This window comes from Rutilus rutilus (assembly GCF_951802725.1).
Source record: "Rutilus rutilus genome assembly, chromosome: 3".
NCBI classification, from domain to species: Eukaryota; Metazoa; Chordata; class Actinopteri; order Cypriniformes; family Leuciscidae; genus Rutilus; species Rutilus rutilus.
The window spans coordinates 38,953,552-38,981,521 of record NC_140211.1 but is presented as its reverse complement, the minus strand read 5'-3'; the positions used below and the strand labels follow the sequence as shown (position 1 = coordinate 38,981,521).

The 27,970-nt window shown below is 41.2% G+C and overlaps 1 protein-coding gene across 2 annotated transcripts in view; it reads left to right on the top strand.

The window, feature by feature from the left end:
* The window catches only part of nwd2 (NACHT and WD repeat domain containing 2), a 73,680-nt gene that overhangs the window by 27,040 nt on the left and 18,670 nt on the right, over positions 1-27,970 (top strand). For both annotated transcript variants that reach the window (XM_084405133.1, XM_084405132.1), the window contains exons 4-5: positions 12,473-12,589; positions 26,755-26,958. In XM_084405133.1, coding sequence (XP_084261259.1) covers positions 12,473-12,589; positions 26,755-26,958 — 321 coding nt within the window. The remainder of the gene's footprint in view (positions 1-12,472; positions 12,590-26,754; positions 26,959-27,970) is intronic.

The following is a 27,970-nucleotide window of genomic DNA, read 5'->3' as shown; positions in this document are numbered from 1 at the left end:
CTGGACCTTATTGGAGATTTGGTTTTTGTTTCATTTTTCATAAAAAATTGTGTTCAGAACCTTATCCATATATATTACTACTATTGTAAGCCTAAAATAATGATTTAGCTGGACGGTTGACTTAATAATTAACGCCTAAGTAACACTATGTTAAAAAAAGACATACATATAAATAGACATAAAAAATAAATTACATTTCAAAACATTAAAACAGTAAACCATTTTTTTTTATTCTAATACAATTTCACAGTATGTTTTACTGTATTATTGTTTAAATAAAAGCAGATTTGGTGAACATAAGAGAATTCTTTCAACAACAAAAAGAAAATCTTACAGACCCCAAACCGGCTGTCTATAAATAAACAATAACTAACCAATATGGCCCTGATATACAGTATTGTTTTCCCCTACATTTTTGTAACAGTAAATTCATGTCACCATTAAGTAATCGATAGCATGTCACCAGATGCCTAGCCATTTTAGTTCAACCAGATTGTTCATAACAGCAGATTTTTTTTACGTTTATTTCTCCAGTCACATGCAAAGACGTGCCTGTTCTTTAATTCAAGGCTGTTCTGTGGGTTGTTTTCTCTGATAGTTTTCTGCATGCTTTCATTCCCTTTCATTCCATCTCCAAGGTATCATCAGAAAGTTCTCTGTATAATCGTGAAAACCGAGCAGAAAAGAGAAGAAGAAGCGCGAGACGTGGTTCTTTGAAGACAGATTATAGATGCAGTGAAGCCTGAAAGTATTAAAACCTGTCAACAACAGTGCTTGAGTTGTTTTGTCTGTGAATTGTCCTATGGTTCGGTTTGAGAGACTAGTTTATGGTTACCTAGTCTGATGTCGCTTCAAATGTCTTACCAGGGCAAGTTTCGAATTTAAATCTAGAACTTTTGCAGCATTGACATTGATACTCTTTTACCCTTTATCACCAGCCATTTGGGATTTATGGAGCATTATGTTTGCAAATCCTCAGTTTGAGCTGTGCAATTATGTAAATACAGTCATATTTGCCTCATGTTATGAAATTTTATGGCCAGAGCCCTCAGTAGCTGAGTAAACCTCATCATCATTTCTATGGATGCACTATTAGTGGAAAATGACAGCTTTTCAGTCTATTTTACTCCACGCCGGGTTGTAATATACTGTGTTTAATGATACTCATTATGCATGTGTTTTCTTTAAAAAAACATGATTGTGTAGTCCTATGTGGTTTAGATGTGGGCTTTAATGCATTAAGGAAAGCAATAAAACAGAAGTCAGTATCTGAATTAGTTCTTTGCTCATGATACCATTTAAAATTGAGCTGTTTTCATAGTTCATAACAATATGATTAGGTTGTCATTTACATATATGGGCATCATTAAAGTAGATGACAGCTGTCGTAATTTAAAGAATCAGTGGCAGACGCTGTGTTCATAAAATATTTCTCATGTTAGCATACAGGGAATACGCTAATACGCTATGGTGGATTTTGTTAACTCATCCACTCATTACAAAACTTATGCTTTAGGTCCCAAAAATATCATTGTTTTGCTGAACATCACAGCTTTTTTAGTGTCTGTCAGCTCCTTGATTCATTTTCTCAGGTTTGTTTTTTGAAAAGCATCAGATGCAAGCTAATTATCTCCCTGTGTCCCTCTTTCAGTCATTCAGTGAAACCTGAGCAGGATGTGTTTGTCGTCTGTGTTGTCATGTCCAGATGTTTGGGCTTCTAAACCTTCTATATACCTTGTTATCAGTCTTTCCCGGGGGCTGTGCTGTCACACTCTAATTGCTTGGTTAGTTAATAGTTAAGATCCATCAAGCTCAATGTGTGTAAGTGTTTGTGCACGAGTGTCAGCGCGCGTGCATGTGTGCGTGTGCGTGCGTGTTTGTTTGTGTATGTGTGTGTGAAAGCATGACTGATTGCATTCACTCTGTTCTCCCACCACTTACTCCACAGCCAGCAGCCAAAACACAATCCAGCAAAGTAGAAAACTTCTGGCTAGTCTTTACTGTGATCTGCCAATTACAAAGCATGATCAAACCTGACCATGTCACTTGAAGCCTATAAGTTCCCTTATGAAAAAGTTTATTCAAGTGAGCTATAAGTTTACTTCTTTAAAACTAAAAATACGTAGGGATATTTTCAGTCTACTTTTTATGTATTTCTCAGAAATATAATTTATGTGCTTCTCATAAATATACTTAAAATTGCACTTAAGTATACTTAACTTTAAGGGCCCTATTTTAACGATCTGAAACGCAAGTATCAAGGGCGAAACGCAAGTAACTTTGTGGGCGGGTCTTGGGCGCTGTTGCTATTATACCGGCGGGATAAATGACTCTTGCGTCTGACGCAAATCTAAAATGGGTTGGTCTGAAGTAGCTTCATTATTCATAGGTGTGGTTTGGGCGTAACGTGAAATAAACCAATCAGAGCGACATCTCACATTCCCTTTAAGAGCCAGGAGCGGTTCACAGCCGAGGAGACCGACGTTCTCATCAGGGCCGTAAAACACAGAGAAGTGACATTGGGGATGGGAGAAACCCACCCAAATTAGCTTCGGTTCAACAGGCGTATAATAATTTGGGTAAATGTGTAAGCTAGATTTATGCCTATTTTTTCACATCTTCATGGACACAACAATGATTTCCCTTCGTGTGTTAATATTTTTCCTTGTAATAATGTAGGATTTGCAAAAATGAAAACTGCTGCTTCTGTGTAGATGAGAGAATCAAAGTGTATGCACGTTGTGCACACGCTACATTGATTATGGCCAAGCATGCGCCCTTAAAATAGCATATGAATAACATGCACAACGCGCCACTGACTTTAGACTAGGTTTTTCCTGGTCAGTGGCGGAATTGTTTTCTAAACCTGCAAAATAGCATCAGGGAACGTTTGCGCCGAAACATGCCTCCTCTTTTCGCTGCACCGCCCCCGGGAGTGCAAGTTCACTCCTTAGTTTACCGGCGTGCGTCTGTGGTGGGAAAAGTCCGCTGTGTGCGGGTGCAAAATAGGAATGATACATGCGTCGGTGTTCAAAGTCAATTGCGCTGGGTGCAAGATAGGGCCCTAAAAGTTTAAGTATATTTGGAATATACTTGTACTCAATCTTGATATACATAAAAGTATAATTAAGTATTCTAATTATACTTGGCTTGTAGAAGTGTTTAATCTTTTGATTGAGTAGCCTATTAAATACTTTTTTTCACATAGTTTTACATACTGTCTTATAAATTTGCATCATTTGAAAATATTGATTTATAAAGAAAGCAGATATGTTCCTAATTCTGAGTATCTGGATTTTTGTGTTGGCGAGTCCACTAGTAATGTACATAGGAATTAACTTCAAATAAGCTTTACTCTTTCATTGACTGAATTTCAGTCAATTTCAATCCATTGACTGAATTTTCCGGCTATCCATGTTTTCACTGTTATATGGTAGGGGGCACTATTTCGCATATCCTAGTACATTATCTCTGGATCAAAACACAGATGAAGAAGAAGCAGAAATAAGTGATAGAAGATTGCTTACACAAATGTAAAATATCACGATCATCAAACATTAAACAGCATATAAGTTCAAAACTGCCTAACGTTAGCGAATGAAATATCGAACCCATGAAGAGGAAAAGACTGTGAAGCTATGTTGCTATCCTGTTGATGGATGCAACTACTCCCTCTATTTTTTTTTTATCATTGTTCTGAATCCGATCCGGACATTGTATTTGACAAGAATGCGAAAAAATTTCTCAGCGTTTGTTTAAAATGTTGCTTTTTTAAAGAAACGTACCTACATTCAAGTGTTGATAAAAAAGAATGCAGGAAGCTAGAATGAAATGTTTTTAAAATGAAAAGAGTTATACAGTTGAAGTTATATTTCAAGTATAAAAAAGTAATACCTAAATAAAAACTTAGTAGTATATTTTAAGTGCAAAAATAATATATAAATAGTAAACTATAAGTATGATGCTGTTCACTTAAAGAAATCGTTTCGGGTTACGACTGTAACCCTCGTTCCCTGAGAAGGGAACATTGGGGAACACCTTCAGCATGACGCATCTAAAGCCTGTATGGAACTAGTCCAATCTTGATTGGTGTTGCGTCATTACGTCACTCGTGACGTTGCATGTGACGGTGATGCAGAAGCTATAAAGGGACGCCGGATCACAACAGCGTCAGCTTCTGATTGGTCGAAGCAAGTCGTTCTCAGGAGCGCAGGAAGTGTGGCCGAGGGACACAGCGTCTCGTTCCCTTCTCAGGGAACAAGGGTTATAGTCGTAACCCGAGACATTCCTTTTCGAGGGAACTCGCGCTGTGTCGAAAGTCGACACATTGGGGAACGAAATGCCCACTGCGCCACACTGAGAGATACACGCCCTGGTGTGAAGCAATCTGGCACACTCAAGACGAGAGAACTTGTGAACCCAGTGTAGAGGGAAGATCCAGACTGTAATGTCTTATGAAGGTGTGTGGGGAGGCTCAGCCAATGGCATCACAGACCTCTTGAAGGGAAACCCCTGCTAGCAGGGCTTTAGAGGAAGCCACTCCTCTAGTTGAGTGGGCTTTTATCAGAAGAGGCGAAGGCAAGTTGCGCGCCTCGTAAGCTGAGGAAATAGCCTCTACTATCCACCTGCTGACAGTTTGCTTAGAAGCAGGGGAACCCTTTCTAGGTGACCCAAAACACACGAGCAGCTGGTCCGACTTCCTCCAGCCCGAGGACCTGTGTACATAGGCCTCCAGAGCTCGGACCAAGCATAGCAGATGTAATCTAGCTTGATCATCCGACACATGCGGTGGAGGATGAAATGCCTGTAGAATTATAGACTGTGCCACATTTGTCAGCACCTTAGGCACATAGCCGGGTCTAGGGTGGAGAATAGCTCTCACTCTGCCAGGAGCGAACTCGAGGCAAGAGGGCGAGACGGATAGCGCCTGCAGGTCCCTGACTCTTTTTAGGGACGTAATAGCCAGCAGGAAAGCTACTTTTAAAGATACAAATTTCTCAGACACCTCGTCCAAAGGTTCGAAGGGTGCCAGGGATAACCCTTCAAGAACCACTGTCAGGTCCCAAGTGGGGACCCCCCACGACAGGCCTCATCCTCCTAGCTCCACGAAGGAAACGTACTATAAGTGGGTGTCTCCCCAAGGTGCCCACCCTTAGAGGCATGTGGAAGGCAGCTACAGCTGCCACATAGACCTTAAGCGTGGACTGGGAGAGCCCGTCAGAGAAGCGACTCAGGAGGAACTCCAGCACTGAAGCCACTGGGCAGTTAACTGGGTCCAACTGATGTTCTCTGCACCATAAGTTGAATACATTCCATTTTAATGCATACAGTTTCCTCGTGGAGGGGGCTCTAGAGTTTAGGATAGTCTCAACAACCTCAGTTGAGAGACCAGCATTTACAAGTTGGTCCCCCTAAGGGGCCAGACCCACAGCTTCCACAGCTCTGGCCGAGGGTGAAGTATTGTGCCCCCGGTCTGAGAAAGAAGGTCCCTCCTGATCGGGATTTGCCACGGAGGGCCTGCTAGAGGAGCTATAATGTCTGAAAACCATACTCAGGCCGGCCAGTACGGGGCTACTAGGAGCATGCTGATCCTGTGCCGCCGGACCCTCTCTAGATCCCCTGGGAGCAGAGCGATCGGGGAAAATGCGTACAGACGTTGCCTCGGCCATGCCTGCACCATGGCATCCAGTCCCAAGGGAGCTGGATGCGTGAAGTAAAACCAGAGTGCGAGTGAGTGTTCTCGTGAGAAGCGAACAGATCCACTTCCGCCTGACCGAACTCCCTCCATATCAGCTCCACTGTCTCGGGGTGGTGTCTCCATTCCCCGGGCCTCAGCCCCTGCCTCGACAGGATGTCTGCTCCCACATTTTTGTCTCGGGAATAAACATTGCTCTGATTGAGAGTAGTTTGCCCTGGGACCACAGAAGAACCTGATGTGCCAGTCTGCATAGAGGGCGCGATCTCAGGCCCCCCTGTCGATTTATATATGAGACCACCGACGTATTGTCTGTTCGCACTAGAACATGATGGCCTCTGAGGTCCAGAAGGAAATGTCTGAGAGCCAGAAATACTGCCAACATCTCCAGGCAATTGATGTGCCACGAAAGATGGTGGTCCTTCCAAAGACCCCTGGTATAGCGGCCTTCCATGACCGCTCCCCAGCCTGTGAGGGACGCATCCGTGGTCCCTATTTTTCTCTGACACGGTGCTCCCAGCACAGGGCCCTGGGACAGGAACCATGGTTTCTTCCACATGACCAAAGAACGAAGGCATCTGCACGTTACTTTGATCGTGCGAAATGGGTTCCCCCTCGGGGAAAACCCTCTGGTCCTGAGCCACCACTGCAGGGCCCTCATATACAGCAGGCCAAAAGGAATCATGTTGGACGCTGCTGCCAGAAGACCCAGAACCCTTTGAAAATGTTTGACAGTGATGGCCTGGCCTAACTTGATACTCGTTACTGTGGTCAAGATGGTGTTTATATGAGCAGGAGACAACTGTGCCCGCATCGTAACTGAAGCATTTATTAATCTAGATTCATGTTAACATTTACAAGTACTAATTAGGGCTGCACGATTAATCGCAATTTCCATGTAATCGCACTTAAATCGAGATCGCTTATCGCGATTTTAAAATCGCAAAGGCTGCGATTATTTTTTATGCGCAGTTTGTCATTGATGTACGGCTCTGTAAACGCTGCTCCATCTGAAAGCACTGTGAGTTTGAGTCACTTATAACGTGCATTTGAAAAAAACAACACGAGTCAAATATATTTCCAAACACGAGAATCATTTATGAACCTCGTTTTAATAACATGCAACATTTAATAACATGCATTTACTCCAAACTCACTTCATAAGGACAGTTGAGCTCCTCCTTCTGTGAGATGATGAGCTTCTGACACAGAATAAGGCAGTCGTGCATTTATAAGTCATGTTTAATCAAAGCGTTTCAATATTCTGACTATTCAGCTACAGCGACAGAGATTTCCTGGAATGATGCGCCGTTATTGTACTTCTGCGGCGGGGCATATTTAGCGTGTTTGCGTGAGAGCGCCCTCTGGTGTTCAAATGGGGCAGTGTTTACTACCGATCAGCCGCACTCCACTGACAAGCTGCGCTTAAAATAATCGCAGCCTTTGCCAAATCGCGTGCGGTTTTATTGCGATTAATCGTGCAGCCCTAGTACTAATGCATTATTATTAATTATTATGAATGAACAAGAGGCATTAAAGGGGTCATATAATGCCGTTTTTGTACAAGCTAATATGATTCTTTAGGGTCTAAATTAAAAGTTTGTAATATACTTTAATTAAAAATTCTCATTAGTATTGTAAGAAAACACTAATTTTACCTGGTCAAAAACAGCTCTGTTTTCAGCACACCGTTTAAGTGCATGTGTCTTTAAATGATAATGAGCTTTGCTCACCCCGCCCCTCTGTTCTGTGGGCGTTTTGCTACAACAACACACGTGGAGTGTTGCCTTGACAACAGTTGAGGGTATATTTTGAAGAATGGCAGCGGGAGTCTCTGAGGACACTGTGCAACCGTATCAATTTGAACCGGAGTCGGAAAACAGGACGTTTCTGAATGGTTGGTTAACGTAATGTCACTTTGATCTATCTTTGTATGTACTGGCAGGGTAGTGAGATACGAACGCTATGTGTTTACTGATGTATACTTTAGTTCATTGACAGACTGATGTTACAGCTAACGTTAATGGTCATGAAAAACTTTTTTTCGGTAAATGTAGGCTTGTCCGTTTAAAAAATAACCAGTCTGTGAGACTATGACAGTTATTAGGCACATAAACAACACATACTCAGACAGGAGCTAATACCTTTTTCAATGTTCTCGTTTATAAAGCAGTCTGGTGAAATGATTCGCGCAAACATGAAAGCATTGACGTTGATCGTGGGGAATATTCCCTTCGAAAACAAAACTCAGTCACTGCGTCTTCAGCGGTTCGGATTTAGGAACATCAAAATGACTGCTGTGTCCCTTATTGCACCCAAGAACAGAACACCACAATCGCTTAGACGCCATTCTGCTCATAGACAGTGCTCCAGCGTATCAACAATGCGGACTATGATGACAGCTCGCTCACGAGCGAGGGCGGGTCTGTGTTGAAGCGCAGCTGTCAATCAACAATCGTGGGAGGGGCGTCCGACCGTGTGACGTCACAAGGTCGAACAGCTTGATTTGAGACAGGGGAAAACATATAAGAAGAACACTGGATGGATTTTTATCATTTTATGATGGTTGTGTACAGGCACTGCCAACACACATTTCAGTACAACCAACTTGTAAAAGTGCATGTACCATTATATGACCCCTTTAACAATAAACACTAGCATATTTATTAAATGACCTATAAATTAACATGTAATTAACACTGAGTTACACACTGTAAAAAAAAGAAGCTACATATTTTCTAGTTTATGGGACCTTTTGATTCACAAATACTAAGAAATGTGAATTCCTCGTGTAATGTGAAACAAATACTGTACATAAAAACAGATGTTAGACCAACAGAATCCTCCCAAATGTTGTCCCAAATAGTGAAACAGTTGTCTGAACAAATAATGTTATATTGAACAAATATAGCTGAAATTTTAAGGGGTTGTGAGTTCCCAGCATGCACTGAAGCATGAATAAATTATGTGTTTACTGTTGTAGGATACAGTTACTGTCTGATATAGCCTACTTGCTCATTCAGAAACAAAGATGTCATAGCTTACTTCACATGTGAAATGTCCTATGAAACTATAATATATATTATACATCAGTTTGTTACTAGTTTAAAAATAAGAAATTTGTAGTTGCCTTCACAAATTTATTGGTCAACCAGGCATTTTACATTTAGTGAATAAACAAATTAAAATTGACAAAACAAAGTAGTGTTACTTACAGTAGGAGTTAATAAAGTCAGTCATTGAAATACGGTAACTTACAAATTTGAATCTACATTTTTGCAAATCTACTTTTTTTTTTTTACTGTAGTAAATGCTGCAAAAACTACATTTCCATTAGTTAATCATTTAGGTCATGAACTAATAAAAAAAAAAAAACTTTATTGTAAAGTGTTATCATTTTTCATGACAGTGAGGGAAAATTTGGATGGATTGAGGGGGAAAAATTGCCATGGATTTTCCCCTTGACATTATAATGTATACTTACAGAAGCAAGACATTTTTCATATGAAGTATTTCTCTCTTCTTAGAAGTTTGATTAGCATAGAGAGCTTGAGTGTAGAGTTCACATTATGTAGGGAGTCTCTTGTGCTTTATGTGCTCTTGGATGGAAGCCATGATTGAATTCGTTAAATGAAGTCTGGAAGGAAGGCAAGGCTCACAGTGGCTTGGTTTTTGCCAGCCGAGCAAAAGAAATGTGTTTGGGGTCCTAAAGAGCTATGTGAATGACACCAGAATTTTATTGGACTTGCTTTAGATTGTGAGAAAGAGAAAGAAAAAAACGTAACCAGCATAGACACATTAAAACAACATCAAATTAAACAAATCACACTCATACTCACACATTGAACAGACGTGATCAGCACACACAGAAACACATACTTGATTACCGAGTCCTTCAGCGAGACGCGCTCGCATGCGTGCAGCAGGGAGAGATTCCCCCTGAAGCGTGTTTGCCATTTGAATTATCTGCGCCAGTGACATTGATTCTGACAAATGTGTCCAGGGATATTCCTGTGTCCTGTCATACTGGTGCTGAGGAAATGTCCTGTCTCTCTTCATTAAGTCCAGTACCACATACACACACAAAGACAGGAGCCATTTTTCTATCTCAATTTCTTGTTCCTCTATTATTTTGCCATCAGTTCAGGTACAGCTTTTTTGGTGTGTGGATGTAAAAGTGTGTGTACGTGTAAAGTATCTGTGTTTGTGTTTGTGTGTTTTAAGCAGCTAATTTGTGCTTCTGCATGTACACTTGGGCAAAAACAGCTGAATATATGAAAAGTCAAGGCCAGAATTTCTTAAATGTTTAAATTTCTTTTTACATGACATGCTAAAAAACACACAAAAAAAAACATTTATATCATGGCCACGGATTAACAATTAATTCCCACGAATAGGCTACTAATACGTCAGCACATTTTACTAATTTGTTCCCTCGTTTTACTAAATCGTTGTCACTTAATAATTTGTTCACTTGTTTTAGTTAAATCAAAATGAAGGAACGAATGAACTCATGGGAACTATTTCTTAGTTCGTGGCCACGGTTTACTAACAAGTTCTTAATTCGTGGGAATGAATTCCTAATTCGTGGCCACAATATATTGTTTTTCCCCGCATGCCATGTGTGGGGCTCCATACTTCTCTGTCCAAACACCACTGCAAATTAATCACAGTCATGCTCCCAAATATAATGAATCATACAAACTTTTGGTTTCTATGAAATTGGCCTATAAATAACAACCACTTTTACAGTACAAATACAATAAATAAACTACCGTTCAAAAGTTTGGGGTTGGTAAGATTTTTTTAATCTTATGCTCACCAAGGCTGCATTTATTTGATCAGAAATACTGAATACAGAATACAGGAAAAAAATATATAAAACAATAAAATATTGTTACAATTTAATATAATTATAATTATTTTATTTTTTTATGTGTAATTTATTCCTGTGATGGCAAAGCGGAATTTTCAGCAGCCTTCAGTGTCACATGATTCAGAAATCTTTCTAGTATGCTGTTTGGTGCTCAGAAACATTTCTTGTTCTTAACAATGACAGTTGTGCTACATCCTTGCTGAATAAAACAAAAATAATTTCTTTCACTAAAATATCTTCCTTAATCAAAATTTTGGAGAGGAAGTGTACCATAAATATGTTAAAGAAAATTCCGTCTGGATATTATCTGTCATAATTTTTAAATCACTTAATAAAATTCAAAACAAAACAAAATGACTTATTAACATAAAAGAAACAACAAAATAAATGCCACAGGTCTGTGGTTCCCTCTCTCTCCCTTCCACTTTGTCATTCTTTCTTAAGTCCTTCCGTAGCTCCTCCATGGAACTCGAGACCAGCATGCTGTGCAGCGCTCATTTCTCCAGCTCTCAGCCTTGCCCTGCTTGCCAAAAACATGAATAATGAGCTAGATGTGAAATCCCCTTTAAGATGTCTTTCTATCCTGGTTTGTAGGGTGGGTGGGTACAGTATACACTGATTACATTATAAGCAGTCACAGGTGAAGCAAATATCGTTGATCATCTCCTAACAAGGCCACATTTTACGGTCTGGGTAAATTAGATGGTAAGCAAACAATCAGTTCTTGTAATCAACATGTTAGATTCAGGAGAAATGGGCGGGAATAAAGATCTGAGTGACTTTGACAAGGGCCAAATTGTAATGGCAAGGAAACTGGGTCAGAGTGTCTCTGAAATGGAAAGGCTTGTGGGTTGCAGTTACACCTCTTCATGACAATGGTGTTCCCTGGCAGAAGTGGCATCTTTCAGCTGGATAATGCACCCTGCCACTCTGAGTGCCAAGAGTTAAAGGTGTTGTCCTGGCTTCCAAATTTTCCAGATCTCAATCCAATTGAGCATCTGTGGGATGTGCTGAACCAACAAGTTCCACCTTGCAACCTACAGGACTTGTAGGATCTGCTGCTAATGTCTTGGTGCCATATACCACAGAATGTCTTCTTGTAGAGTCCATGCCTCATCGGGTCGGCGTTGTTTTGGCAGCAACAGCATATTAGGCAGGTAGTCAGAATGTTTTGGCTCATCGGTGTATGTGGAGAAATGAGTTCAACTAATTGAATGAAAATGATATGGCAGCTCAGCATATTGTTCTTCATAATAATCAGTATAAAGGATAACCCTTTTGAATGGCTTTGTGTGAGGTTCTTCAAAGACAAACACTCAGAATTATTAGCGGCTCTTAATTGTGAGCAGTAAGCAGGAAAATGTGTCTCAGCATGAGTGTAGTGTTTAACTGACTGCAGGAACACATTCTCAGCATTGCTCTTCTTGTTACGTTCCCCTCTTCCTTTCTTTCTTTCTTTCTTTCTTTCTTTCTCTCTGTCTCTCTCTATCTCTTCCCTCATTCCTCTCCCTGTGGTTCCTTTTAACGTGCTAATGTGTGCTGAAAGAGTGTGGAAATTCATACTCTCCCAGGCATTCATTACTCCCCAGATCTTTCTTACTTGGTAATAAAAAAGAATTAGGCATTAGTTAAGAGTGTTGATATACAGTAGGTCTACGGAAATGTTCTCTCTCTAAATCCTATGCCCTTTTTTTTCTCATTGAAAAGAAAAAGAGTAGCCAGAACATTTTGCTAAACTTTTCTTTTTGAGTTCAATCATTTTTAGAATGAATTTAATGAAAGTATTTTATATCTTGCAAGTTGCAACTGGAAATTGTGTGTGTAATGTTTAGGTAAAAGTTTGTAATGTTTCAGTGGCTAAATCTTGATGTTTTAAATATCTGTGTATGTGTGTTTCCCAGGTGGTGGACCTGTACTGGGGCATTGATCCAGAGGAGTGGGATAGTCCGGAGCTGCAGAGACTACGGATGAAACTACTGGAAGAATGTCTGAAGACTGCAGCCGGTCCATGCTTTGTTGTGGGTATATATGACATTTCATCAAACCCTAAACCAGCAACGTTATGAGGGAACATGTTTTAAATCCCTAATACATCATCAAAAATATAGAATTGGTGGTATTTTTGGTTACGGTTACGGAAACTACAGTTACCATGGTGAATACACAATAATAACATGGGCTGTTAATAAGACATAAGACATATGGACACTCATCCTGATGAATGAACATCATACCTACATGCAAATCCTTCCCAGCTTAGACACAACGTACCACTTATTTAATTTATTGGTGCTTTTCGTACTTTTCGTAATTGACAATGTAACTACAATGTTGCATGCCTGTAATTTTAACCGCATAATGCTTTCTGCGTGAACCGGCCATAACAATTTAGGAAAATAACATTTGTATTATCACACTGACATATAGCCTGACATCATCTCATCTGACAGCAGATACTGAATCAGTCAAACACATCAATGTAGTTCATTTACATTGAAAAATAATGGAAAAGTAGCGCAGTGGAATGGTAAAACGTGTTTTGTCTCAGAAGAGCAAAGTCTTTGCAGAAGAGTCAACAGCTTTCGTGCACATCTTTCAAACTCTTTCAAAAGTCTTGCATCAGAAAAACATTTGTTGCATTTGTTGTTGTTGTTTCTTTGACTACACACTCCGTGACCCACTCGGAACGGTCTTGCAGCCCACTTTTTCAAGAAACACTGCTGTATGTAAAATGAGCATTTCCTTGTATTTATTTGAGAAAATATGATCCCCAAGTGCTCACAGACTTACTGAATAATTGAGTGCACTGTTGGTTACTGTCATTACTTCATTTGTATTCATGTTTTTAACAAAATCTTTATTCATCAACATTGTATAATACTACAGAATCAAGAAGAAGAAGCTCTCCAAAGTAAAAATTCACGGACTTGTTCTTTATCATGTTCAGACAATTTCTTTTTATTATTATTATTTTTTTGAATCATTTTCAAATGAATAATGTTTGGTTATTTTAGATATATACAAATGTTATTGTAGCGATGGTTATGCATGTGATATTTATATTATAGACTTTATATCAGCCGTCGGCCACCCTGCTCTATAAGATGTCAGCAACAACTATTGCCCACTAATAGTAATATGCAGTATATATGGATACATGAATAAATAGATACAGGCAGCTTCTGTGTCCAGTGTGCCACCTTTGCAGTGTGAAGACGGCTTAAGAAAGAGGAAAAACCCATAATTGATTATGCAAATATTCCAGTGGCATCCTTACTGTCATATTTTCAACATCAAACTTTCTAGTCGAATATAGGGATAGTAAACCTACGTGTAAGGCAACTCCCTTATAACTGTACAACCTCACACCTCTAAAACTGCAGCACAGCACATACAATACAGTGTGCTTTGAAATCTTAGAGCGGCAGTAAAGCGGAGTTTGGGTGTGGGTATGATGTCTCTCTAGTCAGTGATAGAGAGGGGCTGACAGATAGACCTCGTGTAACACCCATATGGGAGCGAAGCACTTGAGTTCACTCGCTGGATGGAGCTCATTGTGCTTCGGTAACTCTCTCTCTCTCTCTCTCTCTCACACACACACACACACACACACACACATAGCGAAATGACTTTCAAATCTCTCAGCATGGCATGAGGAAGGATCTGGTTTAATGGCTGATGTTGCGGGAGATATGAGATCATGCAGAAGAAGTGAAGCACGCACACACACACACACACACACACACACACACAGTTCCAGAGCACCAGGTGGGTTACTAACAGATGAGTGGATTTATAAGGAATATATACATTCACACATGACCACACACACGTGTGTGTGTGTGTGTGTGTGTGTGTGTGTGTACAGTATGGGTGTGTTTGTGTGTGTGCTGGGGGTTCAGAATCAGTTCTCAGGTGTGGAGAGAGATTGATTTTAAATTATTAAAATGTAAATGAGCAATCTGGGCAAGAGGATTGGGATCTAATTGGAGTCAGAGAGCAATGTTTGAGGTGAGGCAGAATATGTGTGTGTGGTAAAGTTAAGTGTGAGGTGAAGTGGTGTGTAGGAGCCGCTGAGCAGGGAACACTTCTAATCAGTGGTGTAGTCTAGTTTTTTGTAGTGAGTATACTATAACACCCCCCCCCCCATTACTTTTAGAAATGGTGTTTTTGAAAAAAAAAAATTTTTTAAATACATTTTACTGTGCAATTTCTTTCTAATTAATTTGAGTTCGACCGAACTTTATTTTGGTGGGTTGTAGACATTTGAGTTTCTGTGTGTTTTAATAAACTAGTATTATTATTATTATTATTATTATTATTATTATTAGGCCTGAAGTATACTCCGTGCAATAGTACTATATTTCTGTTATAATTTCTTCAAGTTATACAGAACTTTTATTTTGACAGGTTGTCGTAAAGACATAACAGTTTCTGTGTGTATATGAAACGAATGAATGACGATAGTTTTATTAAATGAAATGGTGAAATTCTCATCAAGTGACTCTCATAGCAGCTCTGCGATGAAATGCACATGTGTAGCTTACATCATGTCTCAATACAGTGAAACGCTGAAAACACCACGAGCGTGAGTCACGCGTGCTTCTGTGTGTGTGTGTGTGTGTGTGTGTGTGTGTGTGTGTAGTGGAGGAGCACACACTGAGCGCTCATTCCCAGAGACGCGTAGAACAATTGCAGTCTCTTTTAGCTTTAATATTCATAGACACTAGTCCATATCGAGATTTGATTGATTGTACAGCAGCTACTTTTGATTTATTCATTCAAAAATAGCAAATTCTGTGACGTTCTGCTTTATATAGCAAGTTCCATTTGTGACTGGATTCCGCGATTCGATCCGTCGCTTCGCAAACACAGACGGGGTGAATTTATGAATGAAAGTGTGAAAGTTCTGACACAAAACGAAGTTGATACGTATCCTCACGCTTTTTTTAAGTGGGTATACGCAAATCCTTGGCCTTTTCTAGTGGGTATACGGCGTATACCTGCGTATCACGTAGACTACACCACTGCTTCTAATTGTATCCTTGCTTTCTCTCTCTCTTTGTCTCTCTTATGCATGCACACGCATGCTGTCTTACACTTTACATTAGTGATGCTCACCATGGCCTTGTTTCCACCTGGTTTTAACATGCATTTAAAATGCATGGCGGCTCGCCTCAGGGTGAGCTTAATTTCTCATTTGTGGTTCGCGATGAGGATGAGCTGTCGATTGCAGCATTGGATGGTGGGCTTGCGCCAGGGCTCGAAATTAAAACATTTAATTGGTAACACTGGTGCTCCCATCTTCAAAAAGTTAGGAGTTCCAGAAAAAAGTTAGGAGTACCTCTACTAAAATGTTTATATAGATATAGAGTGCCAAGCATTTCTTGTGCTTGGCGCTCTCCCCATGTTTAATCTAGCTTTCACACTTAAAATGTGTGAATTAGTGATGCGGTTATATCCGCGGATAATACGTGGCTCAGGCGGGCCATTTGTGGGTGGGTCACGGGTGGATGAGAGATAAATAAACGTTATGTTGGAAATATATCTTTTTTTTTTCGTCAGGCACTAATTTGCAGACTCTCATTAAGCTACGCAGTTGCGGGGTCCACTTGTTTAAGCAGCAATGGAGGCAAAACAGATCCAAGAGAAATTTCAAAAAGGAGAATTAAAAACAAAACAAAACAAAAGAAAGGAAGGAAACAAAAACAATATGATTAGATGATCTGGCTGTATATGTACTAACATTTTGGTGCAGCAACTCTTGAAGATATTTGGGTAACAAACCTAATGCCGGGCACACACATAACGAATAGCTGAAACATGAACTGAACACACTTACAGACTGTTTCCAATGACTGGAGCAGTTTTTAAACACCGACTGAATGCAACTCTCTCTGACTCAGCACGTCTGGGCATGATCAGTCGTAAGTATCAAATTACGTTCATAATTGGCCTTACAGTCGTTAAGTGTCTCCCCGGCTTAACATGACTTTATAAATAAAAATGTAATGATGTCCAATTTAAAAGGAAATACAATTCACAATGATGCAAGGTGCATTAGTAAAATAGTGCATTCTTCCTGGAGCTGCATGATGAGATTACTAGATTGTGGATGACACCTTTTTCTGCCCGAAACCGATCTGTTACCTCATCCATCCTCACTGCCCTTGATGGCGGAGCAGCCAAAGGATTTCTGTGCAGCGGAGAACTGTTGGGCAACGTTCTTCACCGCGTCGCCGAAGAGGCCAGCCTGGGAGTTAGGGGAGTCCAAGAACCGATATTTATCGGCCTCACACATATCAGCCAGATTCAGCCAAAGATGGTGCTCCTGGACCACAAGTGTGGACATCGTCTGACCCAGAGCATGCGCAGTGACTTTCGTCGCTCGTAGGGTGAGGTCAGTCGCAGTGCGCCTCCCCTGCAGTAGCTCTGGGTCAGTACTACCCTTGTGCAACTGCTTTAGTGCCTTGGCTTGCTGGACCTGCAGGAGAGCCATGGCGTGCAGGGAGGAGGTAGCTTGTCCAGCGGCTTTGTAAGCCTTGCACAGAAACAGATGGAGGCGATCAAGCACATCCTGCCCCGACGGCCAGCTGTTGCCTCCACCATGTCGACGGCTACAGCGCTTCTGGCTGTTCATCACCGAGGGCATCCCCTTGCGTCCGCCTCTGCCTCCACTCAGCCTAAGCAGCAGCCTCCACCCAGGCCACAGCGTGGAGCCGGCCGCAGGCAGACCACCCAGCCTGTCCAGGTCTCCAAGCAACCCTGAGACAGGCGACCCAGAGATGGAGGAGATAGCTCTTCAGGAGATGGTGACCACACCACTCCCTCCCCCGGAGGAGGGCCGGGTGGAGAATGTTACATTTTCTTTATTTTCCACCGCTGGCCCCACAGTCAGCAGTACCCAAAATTTCAATAAAAGAGCAATTTCCTCTGTTCTCTTCTTGCTGGTCTTACAGGTGGAGATCGTGGTCCCTCCAGCCGACATGAAGACAGGGTTTTACAGCCCCTTCTTAATTGTACCCAAGAAAGGCGGTGGGTTACAGCCAATCTTGGACCTACAAGTCTTGAATCGGGCCCTTCACAAGCTTCCGTTCACAAAATGCTAACACAGAAGCACATCTTTGGATGCGGCCGTCCCCGAGATTGGTTTGTAGCGGTCGACTTGAAGGACGCGTATTTTCATGCCTCGATTCTCACTCGACACAGACCGTTCCTACGCTTTGCGTTAGAGGGACGGGCATATCAGTACAAAGTCCTACCCTTCGGGATGGCCTTGTCACCCCGCGTCTTCACGAAGGTAGCGGAGACAGTCCTTGTTCCTCTGAGAGAATGTGCAATTCGCATCGCAATCACAAGATTAGTTGTGCGAACAAAGGGACATGGTGCCCAGTCACCTCAGCCAGTTTGGGCTTCGGGTCAACTGGGAAAAGAGCAAACTTGCCCCCGTGCAGAGAATCTCTTTTCTCTGTATGGAACTGGACTCGGTCCGCCAAACAGCACGACTCACAGAGGAACATGCTCGGTCAGTGTTGAACTGTTTGAAATCGTTCAAAGGCAGGTCAGCGGCCCCGCTGAAACTTTTTCAGAGGCTCCTGGGGCATATGGCATCCGCAGCAGCAGTAACGCCGCTTGTATAGCTTCATATGAGGCCGCTTCAGCACTGGCTTCATGGCCGAGTCCCGAGATGAGCTTGGCAATGCGGCACGCTCCGTGTGACAATCACCCCGGCCTGCCGCCAAACCTTCAGCCCGAGGTCGAAGCCTTCATTTCTACGGGCAGGAGTTCCCCTAGAACAAGTGTCCAGGCATGCTGTTGTCTCCACGGATACCTCTGCCACCAGCTGGGGGGTCACGTACAACGGGCATGCAGTTGCAGGGATCTGAACATCTTAAAAACTCCTGAACACCTTAGCAGAACACCTTTCACCTTCACGCAAACTTCGAGATAGCGTGGAATCGAACAACAGTATTGAAATGAACAACAGTAAATGTGACTGCACCTCTGTTTCGTCACAGTCTACATCATTTTTCATGGAAGTACTACTGAATGAACCAACCCTTGTTTCTCCTTCAGAAAGGAATCAAATGAAAAGGATAAGGAGAGCAGCTACTGTACAATTTACGCCCAGAATACTCTAGCAACCATACAGCTTAAATACCAACCATACCTTCTAAAAACTTTTGAACACCTTAGCAGAACACCTTAGCAACTGCACTTCAGTGCTCTTCCATCTACCCACACCCTTCTTGCATTGTGGCAGCAAGTTTTACATGAGTGGCAAATAAGTCACATTTTTAATCTAGTGTGCTTGCGTTCTTTGGATATTTTTCAATCTGCTTTATTTCCCAAATCAAACTTTCTCATTGAATTCCTGTCACGCTTTCACCTTTAACCACTCTTTAATTGTCTTCTCAACCATGTCTTTTCTCTCGCTCTCGTACTTCGAGAGGTTTCTATCTCTGTTTCTGTTCCACTTCACATCTCCATCTGTCTCCCACCTTCACCTACATTCAGTGCTCTAGTGTCCATTTCACCTCTCCTTTTATTCTGATTTTATGTGTCTACTGTTTCACTTAATCCTCCTCTCTGTCCTCTTCCTCTCACCCTCACCCCTCTCTCTCTTGGTCCCTCGCTCTTTCAATCTCTTTCACTCTTAGGAAATTATTTGAAGTGTATGACCTCCATCCATGTCGGGCAGAGACTACTCTCACCTTATTAGCCTTTCTCTTTTCTGCTTGAGCATTAACTGCCAGGTTCTGCTGCAGTATTCAAATCACTCCTTTTTGTCACATAAAATAGTGATGCACTAATAAAAGTACTTTTGCTGCAGTTTAGTTTGTTAAAACCTTTTTCAATTAATTATTATTTTTATTTTTTTTATATGTGATATTTCATTATACACCATTCAAAAGTTTGAGGTCAGTAAGATTCATATTAATATTTTTTTGCAAAAAGTCTCTTATGCTTACCCAGGCATTATGTGATCAATAATACAGTAAAATTGTAACAGTGAAATTATTATAATTTAAAGTAAATTTTAAAATCAATACATTTAAATTCTCTATTTGAATATATTTTCTTTTTGAGACTTTGGGCTCTAAATGCAAATGTACAATGAAATTAATTACAATGAAAAGACATGGGAGGTTCCATGTAAGTTCCCAAAAGTTGCTAAAATATTTAACGTTCACTATCGTTCCAAAGTTTGGGATATACAAGGATCTCACGAAAGTGAGTACACCCAAATGCAAACATTTTTGCAAACATAAGGGACAATACTATAGAAATTAAACTTGGATATATTTTAGAGTAGTCAATGTGCTGCTTGTATAGCAGTATGGATTCACTGTCCTCTGAAAATAACTCAACATACAGCCATTATTGTCAAAATAGCTGGCAACAAAAGTGAGTACACCCTAAGTGATAATAGCTGTACGTCGTTTAACCATGCAAAGCCCCATGTCCTATTCATCATTTTCATATTTTTGTCTGCTTGACAGGACCATACCAATTTGTGTATCTTGTATTAGAGCAGGTCAAATTTGAGCTTTGAGTACAATTCTCTCATACTGACCACTGGATGTTCAACATGGCTCCTCATGGCAAAGAACTCTCTAAGGATTTGAGAATTAGAATTGGTGCTCTCCACAAAGTTGACCTAGGCTATAAGAAGATTGGTAACTCCCTGAAACTGAGTTACAGTACAGGCCAGGGTCATACAGAGGTTTTCCAAGACGGGTTCCACTTGGAACAGGCCTCACAAGGGTCAGTCAAAGAAGTCGAGTCCTCGTGCTGTGCGTCAGGTGCAGAAGCTGGTTTAAAAAAACAGACACATGAGTGCTGCCAGCATTGCTTTAGAGGTTGCAGAAGCAGAAGGTCAGCTTGTCAGTGCTCAGACCATACGCCGCACACTGCAACAAGTCGGTTTGCATGGCCGTCGTCCCAGAAGAAAGCCTCTTCTGAAGCTGGCTCACAAGAAAGCCCGCAAACAGTTTGCTGAAAGCAGCCTGTCCAAGAGCATGAATTACTGGAACCATGTCCTGTGGTCTGATGAGACTAAGATAAACTTGTTTGGCTCAGATGGTGTCCAGCATGTGTGGCGACGCCCTGGTGAGGAGTACCAAGAATATTGTGTCTTGCCTACAGTCGAGCATGGTGGTGGTAGCATCATGGTCTGGGGCTGCATGAGTACTGGGGAGCTGTGCTTCATTGAGGGAAACATGGATTCCAACATGTACTGCAACATTCTGAAGTCCTCCCTTCAGAAACTGGGCCGAACGGCATGATAACGACCCCAAACACACCGCCAAGATGACAACTGCCTTGCTGAGGAAGCTGAAGGTGAAGGTGATGGAGTGGCCAAGTATGTCTCCAGACCTGAACCCTATTGAGCACCTGTAGGGCATCCTCAAACGGAAGGTGGATAAGCACCATGTGTCTAACAGCCAGCAGCTCCGTGATGTCATTATGGAGGAGTGGAAGAGGATCCCAGCAACAACCTGTGCAAATCTGGTGAACTCCATGGCCAGGAGGATTAAGGCAGTGCTAGATAACAATGATGCTCACACAAAATATTGACACTTTGGACACAGTTTTGACATGGTCACTTAGGGTGTACTCACTTTTGTGTACTCACTTTTCAAACTCATGAAAACGAAGGAGAAACAGGATAAATGTCTTTAATGACAAACTCAGGAGATCAGAGGGGTAAATCCAACATACATGACAAAACATCAATGAGAACGGACAGAGAATGAAGGAGAACACGGTATAAATACACAGGGAGTTCAAGAGTGTCTAATTTAGAGTGCAATTCAATTCTATTTCAGTTGATTACGTCTATTTCATGTAAAAAAAAAAAAAATGCAAGTCTCCATCTCTGCTGAATGCGCTACAAAGCCACAATGTTTTCACTTTTTGCCAAAATCAGCCTACAATGGCTTATTTTAGCTGTATGTACTACATATTAAGTTGAAAGTATGTTAGATTGAAAAATCACACACTTCACCTTTAAAGGGTAACTAAACCCCTGGTCAGAGCCTGACTCCACCCACTGGCAATATTTGAAAAATGCTAGAAAAGTGGGCAGACCCCAGCGGAGATAGAGGGGACGAACCGTGAGCGGGGTGGGGGGGGGGGGGTGCACCTGAGAGTCCTGCTGTCAGACTGTCTAAAATGGATAGTTTGCTCACAGGGTCGCAAGACGACGTAAATATGCATCTGATGAGTTTTATCGAGTTGATGTCAATAGCGCGCGCTCTCTGTAGGCATTTTCATATTTTGCCGCTATGTGAAAAAATCCAGCAAAATGCGCCGACGCGTTTGTCGACCCCAGAGGATTAACTTTAGCCTAACCATAAATTGTGATTAAAATATATATGATCACTCACATCAAGACGCCGCTGCGGTGGTAGAGTCCATGCAGGATCGAGGAGCAGCGTTTGGCACTGCGTCGCTGTTCAGCGCGAGCTGTGTGGAGAAGCCAATTTCCACCTCTATTGCGTTGGAAAAGCAATTCCGCGTAAAATGCAGGTTTTACACTCACGGTCTTCCAGGCCAAGTGCATGCAAACACTGGCGCCTAATTTCCAAGTCTGCTGGAAAGCTATGCAGTCCAGCAGTGCTGTTGCACCCAGCAACAGTACACCTACCACTGTACTAAATACAGATAAATCTACGCTAGCTCATCCAAGGGCGTGGTGAGCTCGTACCAAGGGAGGGCGTGGTGAGCTGGAACCTGCCTACGTCACGCAGTACCGCTTACGTCACGCAGTACCGCAACATCCAATAGGAAAATTCAACTGCAGTAGCCACCGTTCAACCTGAAGAGGGCAGCACTCAGACGTTTTTACACTATATATTGTAGAATTAAAACACTTTATACCCAAATGTCAAAAAAGTTACTCGAATCAATGAACAGCACTAATAAAGCCCCATTCTTACAGATCATTAACTAAAAAAAGTTGGTTTAGGGTTTAGTTACCCTTTAACTAGACCGGGCAAGATCCAGGCCACTTTTCTCAGTGGTCTAATTAAAATTAGATAAACTCGTCTCCTTTGCCAAAGAGACATATGGGTAGTCATTCTGACTTGTGCACTTTTAGTAGTTATTGAGAAGTTTCCTAGAAACTCTGCTGGCTTTTCCCAAAGAGCACTTCATTATCTCATAAGAGAAAGAATAGAGGTCAGTTTGCAAAGAAAAAGTCTTGTCCCTTAAACCCCTTTGGATGGCCCAAAGCAGACTTGGGTTCAAAGCCCGTTCCCTTTAGACCTCATGGTTTGGAGTGCAAGTACAAGAAAACCCTGACACACTTGGAGCTCTGTAAGCGTTTGATCTATATGTGGGATTTCCTCCATGAAGTTCAGTGATGTTGTCTAGTGCCATTGCATGGAAATACATGTATTTGGGTCTATTTTAGAGTCAAAATGAGGCTTTGATCAGACAGATCAGATGTGAGCGGGTTTGCGGCTGACAGTTCTAGGTTGCATGTGCTGGTGTGTCTCCAGAGAAGGTCTCTAGGCAGATTGAAATTGTTTAATTTAAATGTGACAGGCAGAGATGGGTAGAAATGAGAGAGAGGAGATTGAGAGAAACACTCAGATTAATATGGAAACAGACTACAGGACTGCTAAAACTTGTAACATTTAAACAGAAATTAGATTTTAAAGAACAGTCTGACTACAAACATCTACACACATTCATTTTGAGTTTGTAAGTTATTTTTAGCCTTATTATTTCAAATGTATTCACTACTGGTCAATGTTAAAATTGAACAGTATTATGTTAAAATATTATGTTAAAAGATTTCTATTTAAAATAAATGATGTTCTTTTGAACTTTTTATTCATCAAAGAATCCTGCATGGGGGGGAAATGATCACGGTTTCCACAAAAATAATAAACAGAACAACTGTTTCATTGATTTTTCATTCAATTCTGTGATTGCAGAATCACAAAATCCAGGAAGGACTGATGATGAGAAATGTTTCTTGAGCACCAAATCAAATATTAGATTGGTTTTTGAGGATAATGTGACACTGAAGACCAGAGTAATGACTGCTGAAAATTCAGCTGTGCCACCAAAGGAATAAATTACATTTTATAATATATTCAAAAAGAAAACATTTATTTTAAATTATAATAATATTTACCAATATTACTGATTTTATTGTATTTTTGATCACCTTAGGACCTTGGACCTCCTATGTCTTTTCATTGTGATTTATTTCATTGTACATTTGCATTTATAGCCCCGAGTCTTAAAAGGAAAAACATTTTCTTTTTGAAACTGTTCATAATCTTAAACAATGAACTTGACATTCCTCAAAGATGAGTTAATCCTGAACAACACTCCCCACACTCTCCACTTCCCACAATGCTCTGAGGTTATGGTTTCTTAGAACAGTAGCAATAAGACAGACATCAAAGCTCTTGCAAGAGGAGACAGCAGATGAAACTCACTGTCACACAGCCTGGAGCAGAGACAGAGCGAGAGAGATGGGCAGAAAGAGCCAGAAGGAATGAAAGAAGCATAAAGAGATAACTCTAATAGAGCCGCAAAATAACATAAGAAGTAGATGATAAAAAGAAAGCGCTTATACTCCTAATACAACTTCAAAGTATCTGTTTATACTAGTACCTGTTCATGTGCCATCAAAGTGTGGCACAGTATCAAGGGATTGTGTCTCACTGCACACGGTCCAGAGCACTCACTTCCACTGGCACTCAATGTTGAGGGGCTGCACAAAGCATATAATATCCTCTTGTTTTGGCCATGCTAAAGGAAAAACACTGGCTTATCTGGAAGTAGACCGAGCAAACAATTTCAGAGGCACTAAGCAACACAGATAGCACTATAGGGTCATTTTACTGTCTCTCTCTCTCTCTCTCTCTCTCTCTCTCTCTCTCTCTCTCTCACTCACACACACACACACACACACACACACACACACAAACACATACACCTTGTTCTTCATGCCCAAGGATGCAGATAACAGTGTGTATCCTCAGTGTGTATAATGCTTTTTCGTGTGAGTGTGTGCGTCTCAAGTGCCAACAGAACGTATCTCCACATGACACCCTAACGCCCGTTTGACCAGTTTCTCAGTCTCTCTGTTCCTGTTATCCATTGTCTGAGGCTGTGACAAAGACAGCAGCTGGAATGTCCTTCAGTTTTTGTATTTGAGCATAATAATATTAATAATAATGTTATAAGAAAGTCACAAGAAAGCATCACCTTCTTCCCTTCAACCCATGTTCTTTTTTATATTTTATATACTGCTGTTTTCACAACCACAGATTAAAGATTGGTGGAAGAGAATCCTCACAAAAAATGGATGTCCAAAATAATAAAATAACAATAATAATAAAGTTTATTACAGGTCAAAAGAATCAGAGTTAGACTTGGTCATAATGCATTGCTCATTTTCCACATTCAATGTGATGAGATTTCATGAAATTGTGAAGCCTGAAATTGAAACCAAATGATTTTCTGACATGTTTAGAATTGCTGGAGGCTGAACAGTGCACACGTCTGAGTGGGATGATACCATGCACGGTTTCATTCTGATATTCAGGATGTGTGTGATTACATGATATTTGCACTGATGAAATCAATAATGCCTTCACAAAGTTGTTTTTAATATTTATAGTTCCCCATCTTTTAGTCACTACAACGCTATGTCGACTGACAAATGGGGTCTCACTTGGGAGCCCCAATCATTAGTTTTAGTTTTAGAAAAAAAACGGGCAATGGAATTGGCGAGTGGAATTTGAATGCCGAGTCACTCCCCCGTACATACAGGTATTTAAGATGGCGGCATGCATCCACTCATTCAGATTTTTGCTGCGGAGCTGAGTGGTTGCACAGCGGTCACTCTTCCAGTCACCAAGCAATGAGTGTGCTACGGAGATCGTTTTACGTCGCATTCTGCGGGTTTCGCCATTCTAAAAGAGCAGTGCATAGATTCCCCTGGGCGCTTCAGTGCGAAGAGCAGATTTCCCTAAAAGAGCAAGCATGGTCGGCACTCTGTAGGTACGTCGGTTGTCACCTGACTAGCGCATCTGAGCCTGTCTCACTGGCTCTTGCGGACAATCAGACTCGGCTATGCGATTCAGTCTGCATTTGAGCGGCTAGAGTCATTTGAGCTGAGCTCCTGACCCCGCTAAATTCCATCAAGACTGTGCGGGAACTGCAGGCATTTTCAGTCAGTGAATCGTGCCTTTATTCGGGCCGGCTTCTTTTCACGTCATCCTGAGACCCCGGCCACATGCCCAAAGTTCCCACCACTCCCTTCTGTGACCAGGTGGTGAACTTGCAAGCACTGCCCCCGGAAGAGGCAGACCCAGCCCTGGCATTGCTGTGTCCAGTTTGCGCCCTGTGTGTTTACGTGGAGCGCATGCAGAGCTTCAGAAGCTTTGAACAGCTGTTTGTCTGCTTTGGAGGTCAGCAGAAGGGAAGAGCTGTCTCCAAGCAGAGGTTGGCCCACTGGATGCCATCGCCTTGGCGTACCAATCCCAAGGTGAGCTGTGCCCCCTCGTAGTGAGCATCCATCCGTTACCTCCTCCTGGGCATTGGTACGTGGTGTCTCTTTGGCAGATATCTGCAGAGCTGCAGGCTGGGCGACACCTAATACCTTTGCGAGATTCTGCAATCTCTGAGTAGAGCCGGTTTCTTCCTGTGTGTTGGGTACAAACAGGTAATGTGTGTAAAGGCTGGTGTCTCCCTTGCAGTGCCAATCCCCTCTAATCATTTGAAATGATTAACCCTGGTCTCACACCGTTCATACTTAATTAATCCTGGGTATTCAGATTTCATGATTTCATACTGTTCACTTTTAAACCCTGGGTTACCATTCTAATTTGCATATTTATGAGGCCAGTTTACAATGTCCAGTCAATGTTATTGACCTCATAATATGCAAATAAGAATGCAGCATGCATTGGCATTCAACTGCAAAAGCTTTAAGGTATTTAAAACCCAGTGTTAAAAGAGGTGAAATTCTTCAAAATTATAAGTTTGAACTCTTGATTTACCCACAGTTAAAAATGGCCTTAGTCCTGAAAAAAAAAAAAAAAGCCAGGGCTGTGCACAGTGAGTCTTTTTTTACTCCTGCTTTAACACGTTGCTTTGATATGTTTTGATTGAGGTGTAAATACTTTTCCCCCCCTCTCTTTCCCAGGGGCTCATTGGAGAGAAGTACGGCAGCATTCGGGTCCCAGGAGAGGTGGAGTCAGCCGAGTTTGAGATGATCTTGGATGCGGCGGTGGAGGCGGGACTAGACACACGGATCTTGGAGGAGTGGTACTGTCGAGATGAGAACTCGGTCCCGCCTGCCTACTACTTGAAACCGAAAGCTGAGATGCTGAAGAACTACCAGAACTCTGTAAGTAGGAAGAGCAGGAAGGTATAAATAAAAGATAATATATTGGAAGAATTAGGACTTCGGCTTTTAGAAAAAATGTAACTCTTTCATTATAATTAAAGTATAGCTGATCCCTGTTGGTGCTAAGAAAGGAACAAAGACAAATCAACCTTTTGAAAGAGTTTAGCACAATACAAATGGAGAGGAAATTTTTTTTATTGATAATTTTTTCGTACAATATCTTGGTTAACAGAGTTAAATGATGGAAAAATGATTGAATGATTCCTCTGTACACCATCGTTAAAAATGTTGGGGTCTGTAAGCTTTTTAAAGTTTTTTTTAAACAAGTATCTTATGCTCACCAAGGCTGCATTTATTTTATTTAATCAAAAATACAGTCAATTTTATAATATTCTGAAATAGTATTACAATTTAAATTACTGTTTTCTATTCTAATATATTTTAAAATTTGATTTATTCCTGTAATGGCAAAGCTGAATTTCCAACAGCCATTACTCCACTCTTCAGTCACATGACCCTTCAGAAATCGTTCTAATATTTATTCTTATCGTTACAGTTGAAAAAGTTTAGAGGAGGTCAAGACCTCTGAGGTGAGAAAGGTTAAAGTATTATTTGCTTTTTGGTTGTCCCAAGTGTAAGGTAAACTGTACAAGGGGATAAACTGCAATTGTTACATTAAATAGCTATTTCTACCTGATCTTACCCTTAAATTTTGTTTTGTTGGTGTAACATAATATATATTTGGTTGATTCAGTAATGTTAAATAACATTTTATTTTTTATTATCTGAATAAAATCTATTAATTTACTTACTATGTAAGGGAAACAACCAGTCAATTTAGTTCAAAGGGGAATTGTTAATTAATTTATAGGGAGTTTTGAAAGAATCACCTATTTTACGGCCGAGCAAATGACTCGTCCAGCGGTCATTTGAATAGGCCGTAACTATCAACTCTGCAGCCGATATAAATATCCCAACTATAGTGAAACCACCATTTATTGGCATGGTAACA